The 20,586-nt window shown below is 44.7% G+C and overlaps 1 protein-coding gene across 1 annotated transcript in view; it reads right to left on the reverse strand.

Annotated features, from left to right (window-relative positions):
- ERMP1 (endoplasmic reticulum metallopeptidase 1) overlaps window positions 1-20,586 on the reverse strand; it is a 42,264-nt gene that overhangs the window by 4,756 nt on the left and 16,922 nt on the right. The window contains exons 8-13 of the mRNA XM_038769927.1: window positions 19,216-19,436; window positions 14,421-14,595; window positions 11,399-11,589; window positions 7,997-8,149; window positions 6,090-6,292; window positions 2,873-2,988 (exon numbers count right to left, since the gene is read on the reverse strand). Coding sequence (XP_038625855.1) covers window positions 2,873-2,988; window positions 6,090-6,292; window positions 7,997-8,149; window positions 11,399-11,589; window positions 14,421-14,595; window positions 19,216-19,436 — 1,059 coding nt within the window. The remainder of the gene's footprint in view (window positions 1-2,872; window positions 2,989-6,089; window positions 6,293-7,996; window positions 8,150-11,398; window positions 11,590-14,420; window positions 14,596-19,215; window positions 19,437-20,586) is intronic.

Genomic DNA, 20,586 nt, shown 5'->3' on the forward strand with positions numbered 1-20,586 from the left:
TTAATCCTGGCTCTGCCACTTGTCAGCTGTGGGACCTTGGGCAAGTCACTTCACTTCCCTGGGCCCTTCACCTCACCTGGAAAATGGGGATTAAGACTGTGGGCCCCATGTGGGACATGGACTGTGACTAATCTGATTAGCATGTATCTACCCCAGTGCTTATTACTATGCCTGGCACATAGAGAGTGCTTAATACCAAAATATATAACATATATATATATTTATATTTTTATGGATCCACAATTCTACAGTATCTGTTTTCATGTGACAGCCTTAAACAGGTAGTGTTGGTTGAGCCAACCTATACACGGTTCGACCAATCCCATCCCCGTGCCTAGGTTATGGCCCTTTACGTAAAGGATAGAAACAGGATTCCACAAGCCCACCGAGTCAATCCAAACCCAGACAAAACGGGACATCGAAGCTGTTCTTGAACTACGACTTATCAGTCAACAACTGAGCCAAACGTTGGGTAGGGACTGTCTCCAGTGCTTAGAACAGTACTTTGCACATAGTAAGTGCTTCACAAATGCCATCATCATCATCCATCTGTTGCCGAACTGTACTTTCCAAGCACTTAGGTACAGTGCTCTGCACACAGTAAGCGCTCAATAAATATGATTGAATGAATGAACTGACTTGGGTATTTATTAAATGCTTACTAAGTACCAAGTGCTGGGGGAGATAAAAGATCATCAGATCAGATACGCAGTCCCTGTTCCACATGAAGCTTGCAATCTAAGATGGACAGGGAGAGAAGTACCTTGGCCCCATTTTACAGGCGAGGAGGCTTAGGCCCAGAGAGGTTAAGTGGCTTGCCCAGGGTCACGTGGCAGGCCTGTGGCAGAGCTAGGACTAAATTCCGGGTCTCCTGACTCCCAGGATCACGCTCTTTCCACTGTCATGCTGTCTTTCCCTGTGGTCCCTCCTAACGGAAGAGGCTACAGCTAAGAACCAGAACGCATGGGCTGCAATCCTTAGCAGGTCCTGGGTAGGAATGAGGTGTGACCCAGTGCTAGCCAAAAAAAAAAAAAAAAGAGAGAATTTAAAATTCTGCCCAACAGATGTTGAGAGTTCAGCTCACCGTATCTGTGAGCTGTGAGGAACAAGGCTTCCTACTAACTTTTATCTTTTACCCACCAGACCATGTCAGGTTGGTAGCATGCAAATACTACTGAACAACCTTACTGAGAACCAGGACAAATTTTCCTCTGTTGATTCAACGCTTTACTGCTTTGACCTTGGTAGCAGGGTGAAGGTGTCGTGAAATATTTGTACGTGCACGTATGAGTGGCGGTGCTTTTCCAGCTACAGATTCTTTATCTGACCTCCCATCAAAAAACTCAGTTTCTAAAAGACCTTGGGTAATTTTAATGCAAATTATGTCCACTGGGAGATCTCTGGGGAATAGAGCCCTCATTTACCAAGCACAGAAAACTCGGCGTGGGGAAGGTAGTATGGATACGCTTTCCAGAAAGGAACAGGACTTCTGTTCCCTTCTCCCAAAATGGAATGTTTAAGCAAAAATGAAAATAGGCCAGAAACAATGACCCCCTCAAAGGTCACTCACTCTTCCTGCCTGCTGATAAGCACCCAGCCCTAAAGAGAACAACTCAATCTTCAACCTTCATCTCTTCTACTTCGAAAGTTATCCAAGGAAACAATCTACAAATTGATTAGGCAACTATTAGCACGCACTTGCCAGTAAGGTCTTGTTAACAAGAAACCAAAGACAGGGATAGAGACAAACACACCCAGGAACTGGCTTGTAGGCGGGAGGCCACTCAGCGGCCCGAAAGACAAAAGCCACAAGCAGAACACTATAACTCGAGGTTGCTGCTTCCTGCCGCTTGAACTGCACACACCCACAAACTTTTTTATGTTTGTGGCAATGTCCAGAACAGTTCCCTACCAAAGCTATTTTGAGAAGTGCTGTTGGCCGGCTCAATGAGGAGGCACAAGGGTATCCAGAGGAGAGCAAACATTTGCACTAATACATAACTGCCCCTCCCAAAATGAGACCCACTTATTTTGTTTTTATGGTACTTCTTAAGCACTTACCACATGCTAGGCACTGCACTGAGCGCTGGGGTCGATACAAGCTGATCAGATTGGACACGGTCCATGTCCCGCATGGGACTCAGTCTCAATCCCCATTTTACGGATAAGGGAACTGAGGAACAGAGAAGGGAAGGGACTTGCCCGAGGCCACACAGCCGACGAGTGGCGGAGCCGGGATTAGGACCCAGATCCTTCTAACTCCCACGCCTGAGCTCTATCCACTAGGCCGTGCTGCTTCTCTGAGAGTGACTGTCTGCCTTGGCCCTGCACTGCAATATACCCTTAAGGCTTCCATGTCGGATAAGCACTGACAGGGCATTGGCTTTGCACTTGGATTTTCACCCTCTACCTCTTCCTCAGTCTCACAGCACTTATGTACATCTCCATAATTTATCTTTATTAATGTCTATCTCGCCTTCTAGAATGTAAGCTTGTTGTGGGCAGGGAATGTGTGTAACAACTCTGTTGTAGTGTACTCTCCCAAGTGCTTAGTACAGTGCTCTGCACACAGTAAGCACTCAATACCATTGACTGACCGACCCCAACATTTCCCCAAGCAGCAACTTCATCTCCTATAGAGTTAGGACCGTCCAATATACACATTAACCTTTAAATACTATGTTATGGCAGAAATAACTGAGGGGAATGCACCTCACAAGCCCGCCACCACCACCAGAGGGGTCGGGAGGGAAGAAATCAAAGGTCTGAGCGGGACTTTGTGTCCATGGGTATGAAAAGCAACGTCAGTCAGCGGTGTTGTTGGATCCCAATTTATAAAGAGCCAAATGGGTCCTCGAGCAGTGTCATGTACCTGTCACCTCAAAGGTTAACTTGGCAGAATCCCAGGGGGTTTCTTCTTTGGACACAAGTCTGAAGCGGGTAGGGTTCTTGGGAGAAATCTCCGGAGCAGGCAGATACCAGTTTCTCCTAATGGCACAAGAAGGACATTTTCAAGTCAGCTTCAATGCTTAAAATGACTTCAAAGTTTTAGTCTGTAGCACTGAGTGTCATGGGTTCTAAATCCCGGCTCCACCACGTCTGCTGTGTGACCTTGGGCAAGTCACTTAACTTCTCTGAGCCTCAGTTACCTCATCTGTAAATGGGGATTAAGACTGTGAGCCCCACGTGGGACAACCTGATCACCTTGTATCCCCCCCTCCCAGCGCTTACAACACTGCTTTGCACATAGTAAGTGCTTAACAAATGCCATCATTATTATTACACAGATATAGCAGTCAGCAGGGATGGAGGGGTCTGAGAGCACACAGGAGCAGCTTTTCTCCCTGACCTGGCACACACGGAGCATGCCAGGAGCGGGGTGTCTCGGTTTTACCGCGATTTTACTGTGATGCTTTTCTCAGTAGGGATGGAGGAGTTGTGGTAAAGTGACACCTAGATTTGATGTTACCTGACCGATGACGACATTTCAGAACTTCATTGTTAATGATTTTTGTCTTGCCATTTGATACTGAATATGGCTTATAAATGACATTGATGGAACTGCTAAAGGAGTCAGAAAATAATAATAATGATGGGACTTATTAAGCACTTACTATAATAATAATAATAATGGTATTTGTTAAGCGCTTACTACGTGCCAAGCACTGGGGTAGATCCAGGTTAATCAGGTTGGACACAGTCCCTGTCCCACATGGGGCTCACGCTCTTAATCACAATTTTCCAGAGGGAAGTGAGGGCCAGAAAAGTGAAGTGATCTGCCCAAGGTCATGCAGCAGACCTTGAATTGGGTCACACTGCTGCCATCACAATCGGTCTGCCCGTCTCCCAAAGGCCCCGCTGGCCTTCTTGATTCGGTCTTCTACTTCCCTGTCCAACACTGCTTCATTGGTCGGCATGCTGCCGAGGTAACAATACTAGGCTTGGGGCGAGACTACATGGGTGGGAATTGGACCCAGTCCCTGGCCCTCAAAAGGGCTCACAATTTAAGAACAAAGGGGAAGAGGGAACTGGAGACAGACACACAAGCAGTGATGAAACAACAGAACATTAAAACAAAATGAAAGATGAGGACAAATACACAAAAGAAAAACAAAAAGCAGTAGGGTGCTGTGGCTAGGTGGCTAAATTACAAACAAGCTCTTCCCAGTACAGCATCTGGAACACTGATTATGTTCAGTAAATGCTAACACCCTCTGGAAAATGGTTAGAAATTGTGTTTTACGCAACTCATGTTACCTGGATACAGAAATTGAGTACTGAAAGGGTAGGGAGATAATCAGGTCTCTGTACCTCAAATTGCCAGTTTCTTTTCACCTGCCACCAGCCTCTTCCTGCCCAAAACACAGACCTTTCCCAGAAGACTTTTGATTCTCCTGTAATTTTGTCTAAAGTAACACCCAAGCTACCCTGAAATTGGGGCTTTCTACTCAGTTGCCTATCTGCTCATTTCCTCCTATTATAACGGTTAGCTTGCCCACTTTTCCTGTTCTGTAGGGCCCTAGGAAAAAGAACTGCTGAGGTTGAAAAAGTTCATTCCATCACTCAATCAAGTGCCTTTCCAACCAAGGGGCACAGACCGCTTATGCCGCTAGAAAGGAGACTTTGTTGATCCCATATCCTTGTTAGAATAATCAGAGCAGTATGCCTATGAAAGTTATTGGAAACTGTCTACTTCCTCATCATCATCATCATCAATCGTATTTATTGAGCGCTTACTATGTGCAGAGCACTGTACTAAGCGCTTGGGAAGTACAAATTGGCAACATATAGAGACAGTCCCTACCCAACAGTGGGCTCACAGTCTAAAAGGGGGAGACAGAGAACAAAACCAAACATACTAACAAAATAAAATAAATAGAATAGATTATGTACAAATAAAATAAATAGAGTAATAAATATGTACAAACATATATACATACATACAGGTGCTGTGGGGAAGGGAAGGAGGTAAGATGGGGGGGATGGAGAGGGGGACGAGGGGGAGAGGAAGGAAGGGGCTCAGTCTGGGAAGGCCTCCTGGAGGAGGTAAGCTCTCAGCAGGGCCTTGAAGGGAGGAAGAGAGCTAGCTTGGCGGATGGGCAGAGGGAGGGCATTCCAGGCCCGGGGGATGAGGTGGGCCGGGGGTCGATGGCGGGACAGGCAAGAGCGAAGTAGGGTGAGGAGATTAGTGGCGGAGGAGCGGAGGGTGCGGACTGGGCTGTAGAAGGAGAGAAGGGAGGTGAGGTAGGAGGGGGCGAGGTGATGGACAGCCTTGAAGCCCAGGGTGAGGAGTTTCTGCCTGATGCGCAGATTGATTGGTAGCCACTGGAGATTTTTGAGGAGGGGAGTGATATGCCCAGAGCGTTTCTGGACAAAGATAATCCGGGCAGCAGCATGAAGTATGGATTGAAGTGGAGAGAGACACGAGGATGGGAGATCAGAGAGAAGGCTGATGCAGTAGTCCAGACGGGATAGGATGAGAGCTTGAATGAGCAGGGTAGCGGTTGGGATGGAGAGGAAAGGGCGGATCTTGGCAATGTTGTGGAGCTGAGACTGGCAGGTTTTGGTCACGGCTTGGATGTGAGGGGTAAATGAGAGAGCGGAGTCGAGGATGACACCAAGGTTGCGGGCTTGTGAGACGGGAAGGATGGTAGTGCCGTCAACAGAGATGGGAAAGTCAGGGAGAGGGCAAGGTTTGGGAGGGAAGACAAGGAGTTCAGTCTTCGACATGTTGAGCTTTAGGTGGTGGGCAGACATCCAAATGGAGATGTCCTGAAGGCAGGAGGAGATGCGAGCCTGGAGAGAGGGGGAGAGAGCAGGGGCAGAGATGTAGATCTGGGTGTCATCAGCGTAGAGATGACAGTTGAAGCCGTGGGAGCGAATGAGGTCACCAAGGGAGTGCGTGTAGATCGAGAACTGTAAGCTCATTGTGGACAGGGAACGTATCTGTCGACTCTGCTGTACTATATTGTCCCCAGTGCTTAGCGCAGTGCTCTGCACACAGTAAGTGCTCAATAAATAACACTGATCGACTGACTGAAAAATGAAGGGAATGAAGGAATGAAAAATAACCCACTATCCCTACCCACCTGATAAGGAAGTGGACTGGAAGATACCAAGGAAAACCACAGAGGGGAGCTGACTCCTCACACTGAGCTCGGATGGTTTCATTAATTTCTGGAATATGAGGTGTGATGTGAGATATTCCAGTATAATCGAACCCATTAACCCATATTCCAGAGTCTCTTTTCACTACTTTACCATCCAGGTCATGAAAAGTTCTGGTCGTGTGCTGAAAAAGAAAATAATACATAATAATAATAATAATAATAACAATGGCATTTATTAAGCGCTTACTATGTGCAAAGCACTGTTCTAAGTGCTGGGGTAGATACAAGGTAATCAAGTTGTCCCACGTGGGGCTCACAGACTTAATCCCCATTTTACAGGTGAGGTAACTGAGGCCCAGAGAAGTTAAGTGACTTGCCCAAAGTCACACAGCTGACAAGTGGCGGAGCTGGGATTTGAACCCATGACCTCTGACTCCAAAGCCCAGGCTCTTTCCACTGAGCCATGCTGCTTCTTAATGGAAGCAGTTTGGAACATAATGGAACATAATGGAAGACAAAAATTGTATTAAATTATAAGCGCGCCCACACACATTCCTTTCAACCAACAGCACAAAACACAACTAAAAATCATCAACTTGTGTTGTTGGGTGGTCTTTCTTTGATGTAGACATCTGAAATGCAGTAGGCCAAGGCTGACAGACTATTCCTCAGGGAAGCAACTACTGAGTGCATTTTTCAGAATTCAAGTCTGAAAGTAGCAAAAGCTGATCTCGAGAGCAGATTTTTTTTGGTGGGGGGAGGAGGAGGAAGAGGGACAAAGATTATTTAGCCACCAAAATAAAGCGCAAATCAAGGCAGGAAAATCTTAAAAGTTAAAAGTCTACTTTTCTCTAGAGATTACTGCCCAAATACAAATCTTGTTCTAAAAGGTAAAAAGGAAGATTTTCGGAGACAAATATAACATTTCAAAATGACTGAGGTACATTTATTGCTGATTAAAAGCCTCTTGGTTTTGGCCTCTCTCTCCTGTTTTTGATACCTAGTTCTTTGAAATTTCAAATAGAGTTGATCAATTCCTGATGACTCAGGGGTTGATCATTTCATTTGTGGAATATTCATCCTGTTTTGCCTCCTTCCTCTAGCACCGCCTCCGGCCTTTTCACTATCTGCTAATGCTCCATCAGAGAGTACAGAAGGGCTGGAAAAGAAGGTTTGAGTCAAATTTTGCTTTAAAGAAGCTCTGAGAAACTGTTTGAAGGGGAAAACGCTTGAACCTGGAGGCTAAATTGAAGTTTTTGAATGATCTGTAGTAATTCCTCCCTCCTATGACATGGAGAGTTGACTAGATTGAGTCATTATTCCAACAGATCCACCCAGTCAATTGTATTTCCTGAGCACTTACTGTGTGCAGAGCACCGGACTAAGCGCTTGGGAGAGTACAACAGAGTTGGTAAACACATTTCCTGGCCATTTTAATCGACCCAAACTTCAAGATAGTACAGATTTGTATTAAAGCATATTCGTCCAAAGCTCTGAGAACATATCCACACTATGAATCAAGTCCATTCTTGTTCTTCAGCATTTTCCCACGAGTAGTAAATTAGAAACACATTTTTTGTATTCTTTTTTCCAAGCAAGTGGGCCCATTTTCAAATGACCTCTCGGAGGTCGGGATTTGGGGCTTTGTCTTGCAGGCGTAGAACAGCCATTAGAAAGCCCCTACTTTTGGGTTGGGCTTACCCTGACTCTCTCAAGCACCTTCACAAAAGGATCAAGTTCAGCCAGTTGGACCAGGAATGGTTGAGTCGGTCTGGTTTTCCTGAGTACTGCTTCGGCTTAAAACTTGGCTCTTCATCAACCAAGCTTTTGGTATGAGCATCGAACACACCCAGTGCTTTTCAGTCCAAAAACCTCAAGTACCTTACCTGGAGAAAGACTCTCTTGGGCTTTGGATTGGCAGGATCAGAGCTGTAGGGAAAGAAAGTGCCACTGCAAACAAGAAGGAATGTAATTGCGCACACTGAGGCCAAACTTAACATTGTCGTCTTTGTGCTTTTGGCAAGGTAGATGAAGTTTATCTAAAGTACAAAATACAAAAAAAAAATGCCCATTAAATAGACAACATTAGAGGTGTTTTCGGGGAACGAATTTAGGGAACCGAACATCAATGACAGGTGAGACTACATCAGTAAGGCTGAACGAAATACACTGGGATATTCCAAAGCCGGAATCCTCCACCTTCAGTTCCAGAGCCTCTGACCTGTCTCTGTGACCCAACGGAGAGCGTGCTCACTGCAGAGGGACTCCTGACCCAGCCTAACACTGGGCGCAGTGATGAGCAATGCACCGTAACTGCCACGATGTCCCTTGCTCTTCCAGGGAGTCGGCACGCAACAGGAGCCACAGGAGGGTGAAAGGTGACAAAGGCCAAGGGCCACGTCCAATTCCCACCTGTGTTCTCTGCTAGCACTTAGTACAGTGCTCTGCACCTTGTAAGTGCTTAATCAACACTGTTATTATTATTTCAACGAGCTACTTCTCAGCAAAGTGATAAAATCATAAGAAATGCCATACTGACTCAAGAGGGGTGGCAATCCAGCCCAAGACAGTCTCCTTCAGGATGTTCAGAGGAACTCTGGGAGGCTATGGGTTACCATTCGAAAGGAAACACAAGAAGTTTCACGGCTTGATCTACAGCATCCTGGAAAATATTCAACTGTGATCCTAACTGAACCTAACTGAGAAACGTTCTAGTAGCATGGCAAGTTCAGCGCTCTGAGTCGGACTGTCTTCCCTTAGGACATCAATCTGGTTCAGCCTTTTTACTGTCAACCTCTTGAACATACAGCACAGTGGGGAAGCAGCATGGCCTAGTGGAAAGAACACAGGCCTGGGAGTCAGAGGACCGGAGTCTAAACCCGATTCTGCCAATTGCTCTGCCAGTTGCTTGCTGGGTGACCTTTGACAAATCACTTAACTTCTCTGTGCTTCAGTTTCCTCAACTGTAAAATTGGATTCAATACCTTTCTCTCTCCTACTTAGACTGTGAGCTCCATGAGGAACAGGGACTGTGTCTGACCTGACTGACTTATACCTACCCCAGAGCTTAGAACAGTGTTTGACACATAGCAGGCACTTAACAAATGGGGGACAGGAAGAGCACGAGCAACTGAAATCCAAAGATATTCCCTAAATCTGGTCTGATCAAATAGTTTCGAATTCCTCCCTTACCAAACCTTTTCCTAAGGTGACCATGAAGGAGCAAATCTGACCATTCTCAATTTCATCACCCTTTATTTCTCCTGCTCTCCACCACCTAGAAGGGCTAGTGGGCTGGGAAATGGCAAGCAGCAAGAGGTCAAAGAACCCAAGGGCTTTCCTCAATTAGCATCCAACTGCTGAATGAGCCACAGTTTTTTGTTTGTTAAGTTTCATGGTATTTGTTAAGCCCTTGCCATATGCTAGGCACTGTACTAAGTGCTGGGGTAAATATGAAAAGTTAATCAGTTTAGACACAGTTCATGTCCCACATATGGGGCTCACATTCTTAATCCCCATTTTAGAGATGGGGTAACTGGGGCACAGAGAAGTGAAGTGACTTGCCCAAGGTCACACAAGCAGATAAGTGGCAGAGCTGGGATTAGTCAGTCAGTTGCATTTATTGAGCAGTTACTGTATGCAGAGCATTGTACTAAGCACTTGGGAGAGTGCAATATAACAATAAACAGACAAATTCCCTCTACATGAGTTTATAGCCTAGAGAACCCAGGTCCTTCTGACTTTCAGGCTCAAGCTCTATCCACTATGCCACCTGCTTCTCAAAGTTACAGGCACATTTGTCCAGATACATCCACTGCCCTTAACACTTCTCTTCCCATTCCAATCCGATTCTTTACCACACTGTCGTCACCTAATGAAGCTCTTTGCTTCTTTCTGGGCTCCTCGCTCAGAACTCAATTAACATTACGATTACACTTCTCTTTTCAGTCAATGCAGCTCTGACAGCACTACCTATTGATGGCTCGCCTTTCTGTTCCCCAAGCTGATTGTCAGGAGTTTCCTTTTACAGTGATAACTTTCAAAAATCCCTATGCAGAGTTCATGGCAGGATGCGATGCATTTCTTTTTAAGGGCCTGCGGGATGCATGACTCTTCCAATTTATACCTTGAACAAAGAAGTTTCTCACTCTTTTCACCTTGATTATGCAATCGTACTGTAGTGTTAAAAGGAGTTGTTTAATGGAGTTCTTTTTTTTTATAATTCAATTGTTCTTGCTCTTTGAGGCTGTGGGTGGTGAATTATAAAAAAAAGAACAATCTGAACACATTTCACGAGGTCTTCCACTCTCCTTTAATGAAACACCAGTAACATGCAGTAAACCTCTTCTGGTTTCTTCCCGAAGCAAAGACTAGCCTTGATTTCCCTGCCTAAGGGAAACTCACAAATGTAGTTTGTTTGCTTGTTTTTAAATGGTATTTGTTAAGCACTTACTATGCGTCGCTCACTGTACTGAGCGCAGGGGTAGATCCAAGTTAATTAGGTTGGACAGAGTCTATGTTCCTCACGGGGCTCACTGCCTTAATTCCTACTTTACAGATGAGACAACTGAAGCCCAGAGAAGTTAGGTGACTTGCACGAGGTCACAAAGGTGACAGGTGGCGGAGTTGGGAATAGAACCCAGGTGCCTTCTGAGTCCCAGGCCCGTGCTCAATCCACTAGGTCATGCTACCATGCTGCACTGGCTCCCAAGATTTATTCTGTTTCATCAAGTTTATTACAGAGCACTACTATTACTTCTAAGCACACCCACACAGGTGTTTCCTTTTATCCCTGGCTAAGTCAAAACATGCTCCATATTCCTAGATGCTATGGATCTGCTGCTATTCCTCTTTTAGGCAAGCATAGTGTAGGGAAGAATGGTAACACTTCCCACAAGCATACAACAAGCTTCGTCTGAAAAATCTTCTCCGACCCCGGCTCCGAAACACTATCAATTTCCAGGAAACATGGAATTTTTGCAAAGGTTTCCAAAAATACATATTTCACTTTAGCTTATGCCAAGAGTGCCACAAATGCCAAGCACCAACCTGTTTTAACATACACACACAATTTCATCTCGAGCATTATGCATGGACAACAAATAAAATAGGCTATACAATGATCGTTTTGGTATTCTGGCTCCTTCAATTTGTTCTTCTCCATTCTTGCATTTGAAATGGGAGCTACACTCTAGCCGAGAGACGGATACTCAACTAACACTCTCACAATATTAGCAAAAAGAAATCACAAGCTATTGAGAAGGTAAATAATAAAAAAGAGTCCTTACAAAATAAGATGACAGAATCATTGAACAACCAGCCAGAATGGATGCCAGCACAACATCAGGTGGAATTTCTGAACCACTTCGCCCCAAGATAGGTGTGAACATTTCAAATACTGCCCAGATGAGGTACATCGAATAAAGATATGGAATAAACATCCCCAAAAAATAAATCATGATATACCGTCCCGAGGCCCCTATGAAAAGGAGAGAAAAACAAGTTTACATGCAGCCCTGCAAACAGATCTGGGTTTATCATCACTGTCCTGCCACAATTGCTGAACATTCCCTAAGTGCCTAGCAGAGTGTGGGCTGGACATGAACTCAGAGTTTAGATTGTACAAGCTTCCTGCCCTCAAGGAGCTCACAACATAGGTGACAAGACAGATACTCGCTGCAGCAATATAAAAAGACGTATGTTATCCAGAAAACACATGTAGAATCCAAGATGGGTTTGATGCGCTGGGGTGGTGTGAGCCGGTAACTAATTCTGGGTTACATCGAGGAAGGGTTCTTAGGGAAGACGGATTTGGAACCAGGCCTTAAAGGACAGGAAGGACCCGATTTGGCAGAGGAAACAAAATGGGAAGTTCCAGGAGTGAGAAACTGCTTGTGGAATGGATCAGAGAGGAGTTGATTTGCCCGACTGAAGTGGAGGGCATGTAGCAAATGGAGGCAAAATGCCACTGAGTAAAGGATCAAGTTGGGGGGAACCGAAGCCCAATTAAAAGTTTCCATTTTGCCTTCCAGTAGACCCTCAGGCATACTTCAGCTCTTCATTAGGGGATCAGGGGACCTTTCGAGGCCTGGTCAAGCCAAGCCCACCAAGCCAATTTCCCTGACACTCACCTTGGGGTTCGTGACCCCACTACTTTTACAGCTGGAGAAAAAAATAGCTGAATATCTAGGGGATCATCAGAGTCAGAAGAAACAGGTTAGTGAGGGGAAGAAAAGGGAACATTTCAATTATAAGATAGCCCTCATTTCCTCCTTAAATTTGGCAAAATGCTGTAGCAGGCCAGTGAGAAGTTCCATTAGCCACGGAAACAGATTTTTTAAATGATCCCAGGCCACAGCCTCACTCACCAAAAAGTGTGTGACTGCCAGAGGCCGCTATGTAAATTGAGTATTTTTCCTTTCCCCACAAAAAAAAAAAAAAAAATCTTATTACAGAGAAAGAGAGAGATCAGAATTTGAGACATAGAGTTGGGAATCACCCGTGTGGAGATGGTAGTTGAAGGTGTGAGAGCAAATGAAAATAGAAGGGGACCCAAAACTGAGCCTTGAGGGACACCCTCAGTTAGGGAGCAAGAGGCAGAGGAGAAGCCAGAGAAAGAAACTGAGAGGGGCAACTAGAGAAGTAGGAGGCAAACCAGAGGACAGTTTCAGTGAAACTAAGGTTAGATAGCATTTTCAGGAGACGCGGTTGGCCCACAGGATTAAAGGTTTTCAGGAGACGCGGTTGGCCCACAGGATTAAAGGTTGCTGGGAGGACAAGAAGTATTGGGATTGAACAAAGTCCATTGGATTTGGCTGGGAGGAGGTCATTGGTGACCTTGGAGAGGGCAGTTCCTGTGGAGTGAAGGGGACACAAGCCAGACTTGCAGGGGCTTGAGGAGAGCACTAGAAGAGAAGAAATGGAAGCAAAACTTGTTCAAGGTGTTGGGAAAGGGACGGTAGGAGGGAGATGGGGTGATAACTTGAGGGTGCAGTGGGGTCATGGGAGGATTTTTTGTAGGCTAGGAACTACCTGAGCATGCTTGAAAGCAGAAGGGAAGGAGCCACTGGAGAGTGGTTGAAAATGGCAGGCAGAGAGACAAAGAGAAAGGGCAGGGTGTGAAGGGATGGGGGTTGGAAGGGCAGATGGAGGGAGATTTTCAAAGGAGGCAGGAGTTCACCTCGAGAGGCAGGTCGGGCTGATGTCTGGATTTCCGCCAGCAGTGCTCAGAGGAGTGAGTGGAGGAAGCATGCTGCGGAGGTGATCCAGGATTGTGGCTTGGTGGTACGAGATGATTAGAGGGACACGGGAGAGAGGGAGTTAATGGAGAGGGTGGAGTTGAGTGTGGATTTGTGGTCAATAGAAGGGAAATTAGAGAAGCAGCATGACTCAGTAGAAAGAGCCCGGGCTTTGGAGCCAGAGGTCATGGGTTCAAATCCCGGCTCCACCAATTGTCAGCTGTGTGACTTTGGGCAAGTCACTTCACTTCTCTGTGCCTCAGTTACCTCATCTGTAAAATGGGGATGAAGACTGTGAGCCCTCAATGGGACAAGCTGATCACCTTGTAACCTCCCCAGTGCTTAGAAAAGTGCTTTGCACATAGTAAGCACTTAATAAATGCCATTATTAATTATTAATTAATAAGGACATCAAACGGGCGTGATGACCTGGGATAAGTAGAGGGAGGGAAAATCAAGTGATTGGAGGTCTCTGTAGGGTTTAAAAATAATAACAATAATAATGATAATAATAAGGGCATTTGTTAAGTACTTACTATGTGGCAAGCACTGTACTTACTAAGCACTGGGGTAGATACAATATAAGCAGAGTGGACAAGGACCTTGTCCCAGATGGGACTCACAGTCTATGTAGGAGAGAGAGAGAACAGGTACTTAATCCCCATTTTCCAGATGAGGACACTGAGGTACAGAGAAGTTAAGTGACTTTCCTAAGGTCACACAACAGGCAAATGACAGAGACAGGACTAGAAGTCAGGTTCTCTAGCTTCCAGGCCTGTGCACTTTCTACTAGGCCACCCTATTTCTCTTATTATTGTTATTATTGGTTTTTATAGGAAGAGCAAAATATACATGGGGTGAACAGAAAGGATGCTAACTTGACTCATTTTACTTTTGGTATTCCTCTTAGGGAGGGAGGCATGATGCACAAAAATCTAAGCTCTGACAAGTTTCTGAAACTCCTTTATAGAGGTGTTTTTGAAGACCCTGTACAATACAAACCAAGGTAAAACATTGTCCCTCAGAGCTTATCTGATGTTTTTAAAGTTGTACCAAAATAAAGAGTTCCTACCATTCTGTTTGAATTCCTTGTGGACCACGAGTTTTGTGAGCAAGGGAAACGCCACCCAGATAGCAATAATAAATGCAGAGCACAGTCCTTGATAAGTGAATAGAATAAGGGAACTACAGTGCACCAACAGCGAGACATCAAAAAATACTTCTCCCAGGTACTGTTCACTTGCATTCTGAAAAGAAGCACAATATGCAAATATTCTTACTGTTGGTTTATCTTTTCTTCAATATAATTTCCCTCACTTCTACGGAAGCATACTCCCCTTCTCCATTCCCAGCCCCCTCCCACCCAACCCATCCTTTTTTAACGGTAGGCCAGATCCTGAACCCATCTGCTGCCATGAAGCTAATTAGTGAGCACAACTAAAAGAGATTAGGACACAAGGGACTCTTGTCAGGGGGGCTTGACAATTCTTCTCCTCTCCCCACTGCCTCAATTCAATATAATGGAAAGGCCATTACCAGGGCCCACAGAGCTTACAAGGCAAAAGGAAGTTGGACCTCATTTCTATAAAAACAAAACAAAACAAAAACATTTAATGGAAAGTCACTTGATTCGATCCATACTTCCAAAACCATTGGTTTAAATAAAGACACAAGATCTGAGTTTCCATGCAGGTTTAGTGCTCAGAGAGAACACTCAGATAAATAGCTTTTAAGGCCCCATACAGAAAACTGGTTAATCATACTAAGCTGAAGAAAAAAAAAAAAACCAAAACCCCAAAGGCAACAAAACCATTGGCTATGATCTATGCATTAGAGTAAACTCCACTGCCTCCTGTCTGGTGCCTCAGCCCAGAGTCCCATGATGACAACTGGGACAGAAATTGCAAAAACGGAAACATTCCTCTCAACCAAAAACCCCTCAAGCCCCATTCTGGTTGTGCAACTCTGCAGTGGGAGAAGCTTTCTCTCTCATGGCGACTCTTGCAGAAGTTAAAAGCAACTGCGTGCCAGGTGCTACCTCCACCCTATCTATGACCTATTTTGTGCCACTTCCCAAACCATCCCCAAGGCTCAATTCCCCTCACTTCCACAGTGGGCCCCTCAGACTACAAAACAGACCCTACATGAAGTGACTGGCCCCCCAGAAACCCTGGGTTACCAAAGGTGCTCCACTCTGTACCTCGTACCTTGAAGAGAAAATAATCTCCTAGGCCTTCCCGAATAAAGGGACTTTTATAACTGCATCCTAGCAGGTCTGTACTGCACGGCCTTAGCAGCTGGCTTCTGGCCAACTCTCTAATTCAGTGTTGATGACAAACGGAAATACCTGCAAAAATTCAGAATCCTGATATTAAAGGGACTAAGGTAAATCTCTCCGCTCACTTTAGAAGTTCAGGAGAGAAGACATGGAACCTCCCTAGGAATTTCTCTTTGATTTTGAGAGGGTAAAGGTACAAAGTCCAGCATATGCAGCCTTAATACCAGGCTGGTGTTTTCCAAACTGTATCTAAAGATGGACTCTCAGATCCAGGCCCTCCACCTTCACTCTTCCCTTAGCTTTGTGCATTCTTCTCCTCTTTCAGGATAAGGGATCTGAGCCAATATTAATGGATCCAAAAAGAGGGAAAAGGAAAGAGCAAAAATCAAACATGAGGATAGTAATGATACAATCTCCACTTAAAAATTACACCAAGAGACTTGGTAGACATACAATAGTCTATGCCAATTAATATGAAACTCTCTTCAGTCTTTAACATGCAGAGCTGAAACACTTGGAGAAAGCCATAGTGCTCTTTTTTATGGTATTTGTTAAGCACTTAGTATGTGCTAGGCACTGTACTAAGCATTGAGGTAGATCTACGCTAATCAGGTTGGACACTGTCCATGTCCCACATGGGGCTCACATTTTACAGATGAGGGAAATGAGGCACCGAGAAGTTAAGTGACTTGCCTGCAGTCACACAGCAGATGAGTGGCGGAGCTGGGATTAGAACCCAGGTCCTTCTGACTCCCAGACCCGTGCTCTATCCACTAGGCCATGCTACTTCTCTTCTAATCAAACACTCAGGTTCCTACTTCAATAGACTCAGTGGATTTACCACAGCCTAACTCCCTTCCCATACAGGTATGCGACTGGGCTCAGGACTCTTCAAAAGCTTAGTACAATGGCAAGACCCAATTTTCAATTTTTTTCTTTCAAGAAGAAAGCAGTTCATAGGATTTTGCAGAAGAGTAATCCATTATTATTGGGTGCTTTTCTCCCAGGACTTAAAATCCTTCTCTGATACTAAGTGCTTTGGGAGAATGATTACCTCTTCGGACCAAGAGATTCCTCCAGAGAAGCAGGAGTAGCAGTATTTTGGCAGAAGGCCCCCATCCCAACTTCCAACCGGGTAACGAGCGGGGGCCTCTCTTACTAATACAATGCCACGTACACTTTTGGTGGTTTGGTGGGCACTGAATGCCCCTCCACATGGCCTGCTGGCGAAAAGATATGCCCCCAAGAGACATCCCTTACCTATTCAAGGCTACAAAGGGCCAGCTTGGCCTCAGCAAGAGCAAGGGCCTGAGAATCAAGAGACCTAGGTTCAAATCCCAGCTCTGCCACTGGCCTGTTCTGACCTGTGGCTACTCATTTTACCGCTCTGTGCCTCAGTTTCTCCCTTCTCTAGAATGTGAAGATGATGCCTGCTCTCTCTGCCTATTGGATTGTGACAGGGACTGTGTGTGACCTTATTATCTTGTATCTACCCCAGTGCTTATAAACGAAACTTGGCACATAGGGCTAGAACGTGGGTCTGACAGTCAGAAGGACCTGGGTTCTAAACCCACCTCTGCCACTTGTCTGCTGTGTAACCTTGGGCAAGTTACTTCACTTTTCTGTACCGCTGTTACCTCATCTGTAAAATAAGGACTACGACCGTGAGCCCCAAGCACTTAGTACAGTGCTCTGCACACAGTAAGCGCTCAATAAATATAACTATGAATGAATGAATGTGGGACATGGACTATGTCCAACCATTCATTCATTCGTATTTATTGAGCGCTTACTGTGTGCAGAGCACTGTACTACGTGCTTGGGAAGTACAAGTTGGCAACATATAGAGACGGTACCTACCCAACAGTGGGCTCACAGTCTAGAAGGGGGAGACAGAGAACCAGATTAGCTTGTATCTACTCCTGTGCTTAGTACAGTGCCTGACACATAGTGAGCGCTCAACGAATACCATTAAAAATGTTTAATGCAATAATAATAACAATGATAGTAATAACCACAACAAGGGGACTGTTAAGTGTATTCCTGTCTACATCATGCATACATTCAACAAAGCGTTCACCTAGTGGTCTGATAGAGTTAATGTGCCTAACTCACCCCCAAGAGAGTGACTAAAGGCACTGGGAGAATTGGCCTCATTATTTCTGTCTGTTTTGACTTGACCGAAGATTCCTTTGCAGATTGCTGGACTGTCTACAGTTATTTATAAGCAGAATAAATCATGTGCTTTCTTAGAATCTAGTCAGGACAACACAAAAATTTATAAAGGTGAGTCCCAAAAGAATGACTGGAATTAGCGCATGATTTTAAAAAAGATAAAAGAGACGAATTACACACTGTTGAACCTATTTAATGAGCCTTTAAAAGAAGCATGTTATTCTCCCAATACTAAACCTTTTTAAATAGTGTCACTGGAGACATAGCCCACTGTACTGGGAACCTGACAAAATGACCTGCAAAACAGAGACATCATAGTCTAAAGATCTAATTTGTCATAGGGGTTAAAGAAGAAAAAGGCAGCTGAGACTGACCTCCCTGCATCAAGAGCTTTACAAAAGCCTGGAGTTACTGCATACTTTTTTTCCAACATAGCTGAAACTGACTTCAAGGCTCTTGGAGATTTTTCCAAGAACCTTAGCAACAGAGATGTCACTGGCCTGACAACAGGAAGGTACAAAACCTGTCCCGAAATGGGCTTTGTTGGACTGTAGAGAGTTATCGTGAAATGGCTGTGTAACTGCAGAGCAGTCGGCCCTGGATTCTTATTTCCTTTCTTCTATCTAGACCCTGTTGTCAATTCGATTTAGGGACCCACTGAATGTTATGTAGTAAAGCAACAACGTGAGAGGGCACTTTAACACACCACCACTACATCCAGGTATGCAAATATATCATGGGCCAATATAAGTGAATGGTTTATCCATAAGACTTTAATCCCAATGGCACTGAAAATAAACAATAATAATAATAATGGTATTTGTTAGGTGCTTACTACCTAACACCTGTTCTAAGAGCTGACTTCATATAGGTTATCTCAATATACAGCATTCACTTTAGGCACCAACAGTTCTCAAATACGGATTTACAATGCACCCATCTCCACTGTAAATTACCTTTTGGTTTTTAGGCAGACCAGCCTCTGATATTGATGAATATTCACACAATGTTTGAGGCACTCCTTTTTGAAGAATAAAGCAGACCACAAGACTTCTGCTTAACTAATGGCTTGAATAGGTTTTGTTTGTTTGCTATTAAGGTATTTGTTAAGCGCTACATGCCAGGTGCTGTACTAAGAACTAGGGTAGATACAAGCTAATCAGGTTGGACACAGTCCCTGTCCCACATTGGGCTCACAGTACTAATCCCCATTTTATAAATGGGGCAACTGAGACACAGAGACTTGAAGTGACTTGCCCAAGGGCACAAAGCCGACAAGTGGCAGAGCTGGGATTCTAAAAAAGGTTCAATGTTGTCCTTATGTTATTCTCCCTCCAGCATCATTTAGCATACGACTTGTTTTTCACTCCTTTAAGACACCAATAAGCAAAACGTAAACCTGCCCGGCACTTACCACATAATAGAATTTTTTTGCAAGAGTGTGGACAAATATTATCTTTGCCACAGCTGCGGTTCCATAGAGACAGACTGAGACATAAAAATGGTTGTACCATGAAAGAGACTGTCCAGTAAGAGAAATGAAAACTGCTAGCATGAGGACAGTCACTAAGCTGGTGAGCCAGCTTATTATTGTGATGCCAAGTCCACCGAAGAGGTCCCTCATGTAGTTGGCAGCTAAGGAAAAGAAAAAGGAAAGCTCAGTTTCAAACCATTTCACAAACTCAACCGAGGCAGAATAAGAGTGGAGCAAAAGCTAAAACAATAAAGGTTTTGCTGCTACGAATGAAAAAGATAATTCCCTGAAGGCAAGAATACAGGTTATCAAGGGAGGTTATGGAACCTCTTTCCCTAAAGATCTCCATAAATAATTCCTCGACTGGTTACTTATCGGGTGCCCACAGAATGCAGGTCACACAGCTAAGCGCTCCAAATACCTAAACTTGCCTTCGTGTTTGGGAACAATCTTCTCCAGAGACAAGGTAATTGCCTCAATCTGTGGCTCTCAAGTTGGGTGCCACAGCACATCTGGGGCCTTTAGATGATTTCTTGGGCTATCCCAACGCCAAGCCCAACCACAACCCCAAGGCCTGGAGCTCTGGAGCCTCCTCCTCCATGGATGGAGCAATCCACAGGGCCGAGACTTTCACCCTTCACTCTCCTGGAGGCCTGGAGGCAGCAATTATTTGAAGGAGGTGGCCCGGCTTAGTGGATAGAGCACAGGCCCGGGAGTCAGAAGGTCCCAGGTTCTAATCCCAGCTCCGTCACTGTTTGCTGGGTGACCTTGGGCAAGTCACTTCACTTCTCTGTGCCTCGGTTACCTCAACTGGAAACTGGGGATTAAGACTGGGGAGCCCCAAGTGGGACATGGACTGTGACCAACCTGGCTAGCTTGTTTCTAACCTAGTGCTTAGTAAAGTGCCTGGCACATAGTAACTGCTTAAGAAACTCCTTTTTTTTAAAAAAAAAAAAAAAGAAGGCTATTGATCATTTTGCCAAAACAAAATATGTTTGGGAACCACTGGTCACAATGACCTTTTGAGGTCCCTTCTATTCTATGTTATGGAATGAAGCAGAGCAAAGGGAAGTGACCCTAGAAAAAGTAGGAATAGGAACCAATTATGGTAACTCTATGAGAATAAGAAAAATCGATGTTAAATACTTCACTCCTAAAACATTTGGAACATGTTGCAAAGATCAATTATCAGACTATTTTTCTGAAGAAAAATCAAATTAAAAAAGTTCATTTTAAAATAAAAACTCACTATTTTTGCAGGTTGATTACTTCATGATGTGGCCTAGACTCTTCAGAGCTTTTTAATATTGA

Source organism: Tachyglossus aculeatus, chromosome X4, assembly GCF_015852505.1.
Source record: "Tachyglossus aculeatus isolate mTacAcu1 chromosome X4, mTacAcu1.pri, whole genome shotgun sequence".
In the NCBI taxonomy this organism is placed as follows: Eukaryota; Metazoa; Chordata; class Mammalia; order Monotremata; family Tachyglossidae; genus Tachyglossus; species Tachyglossus aculeatus.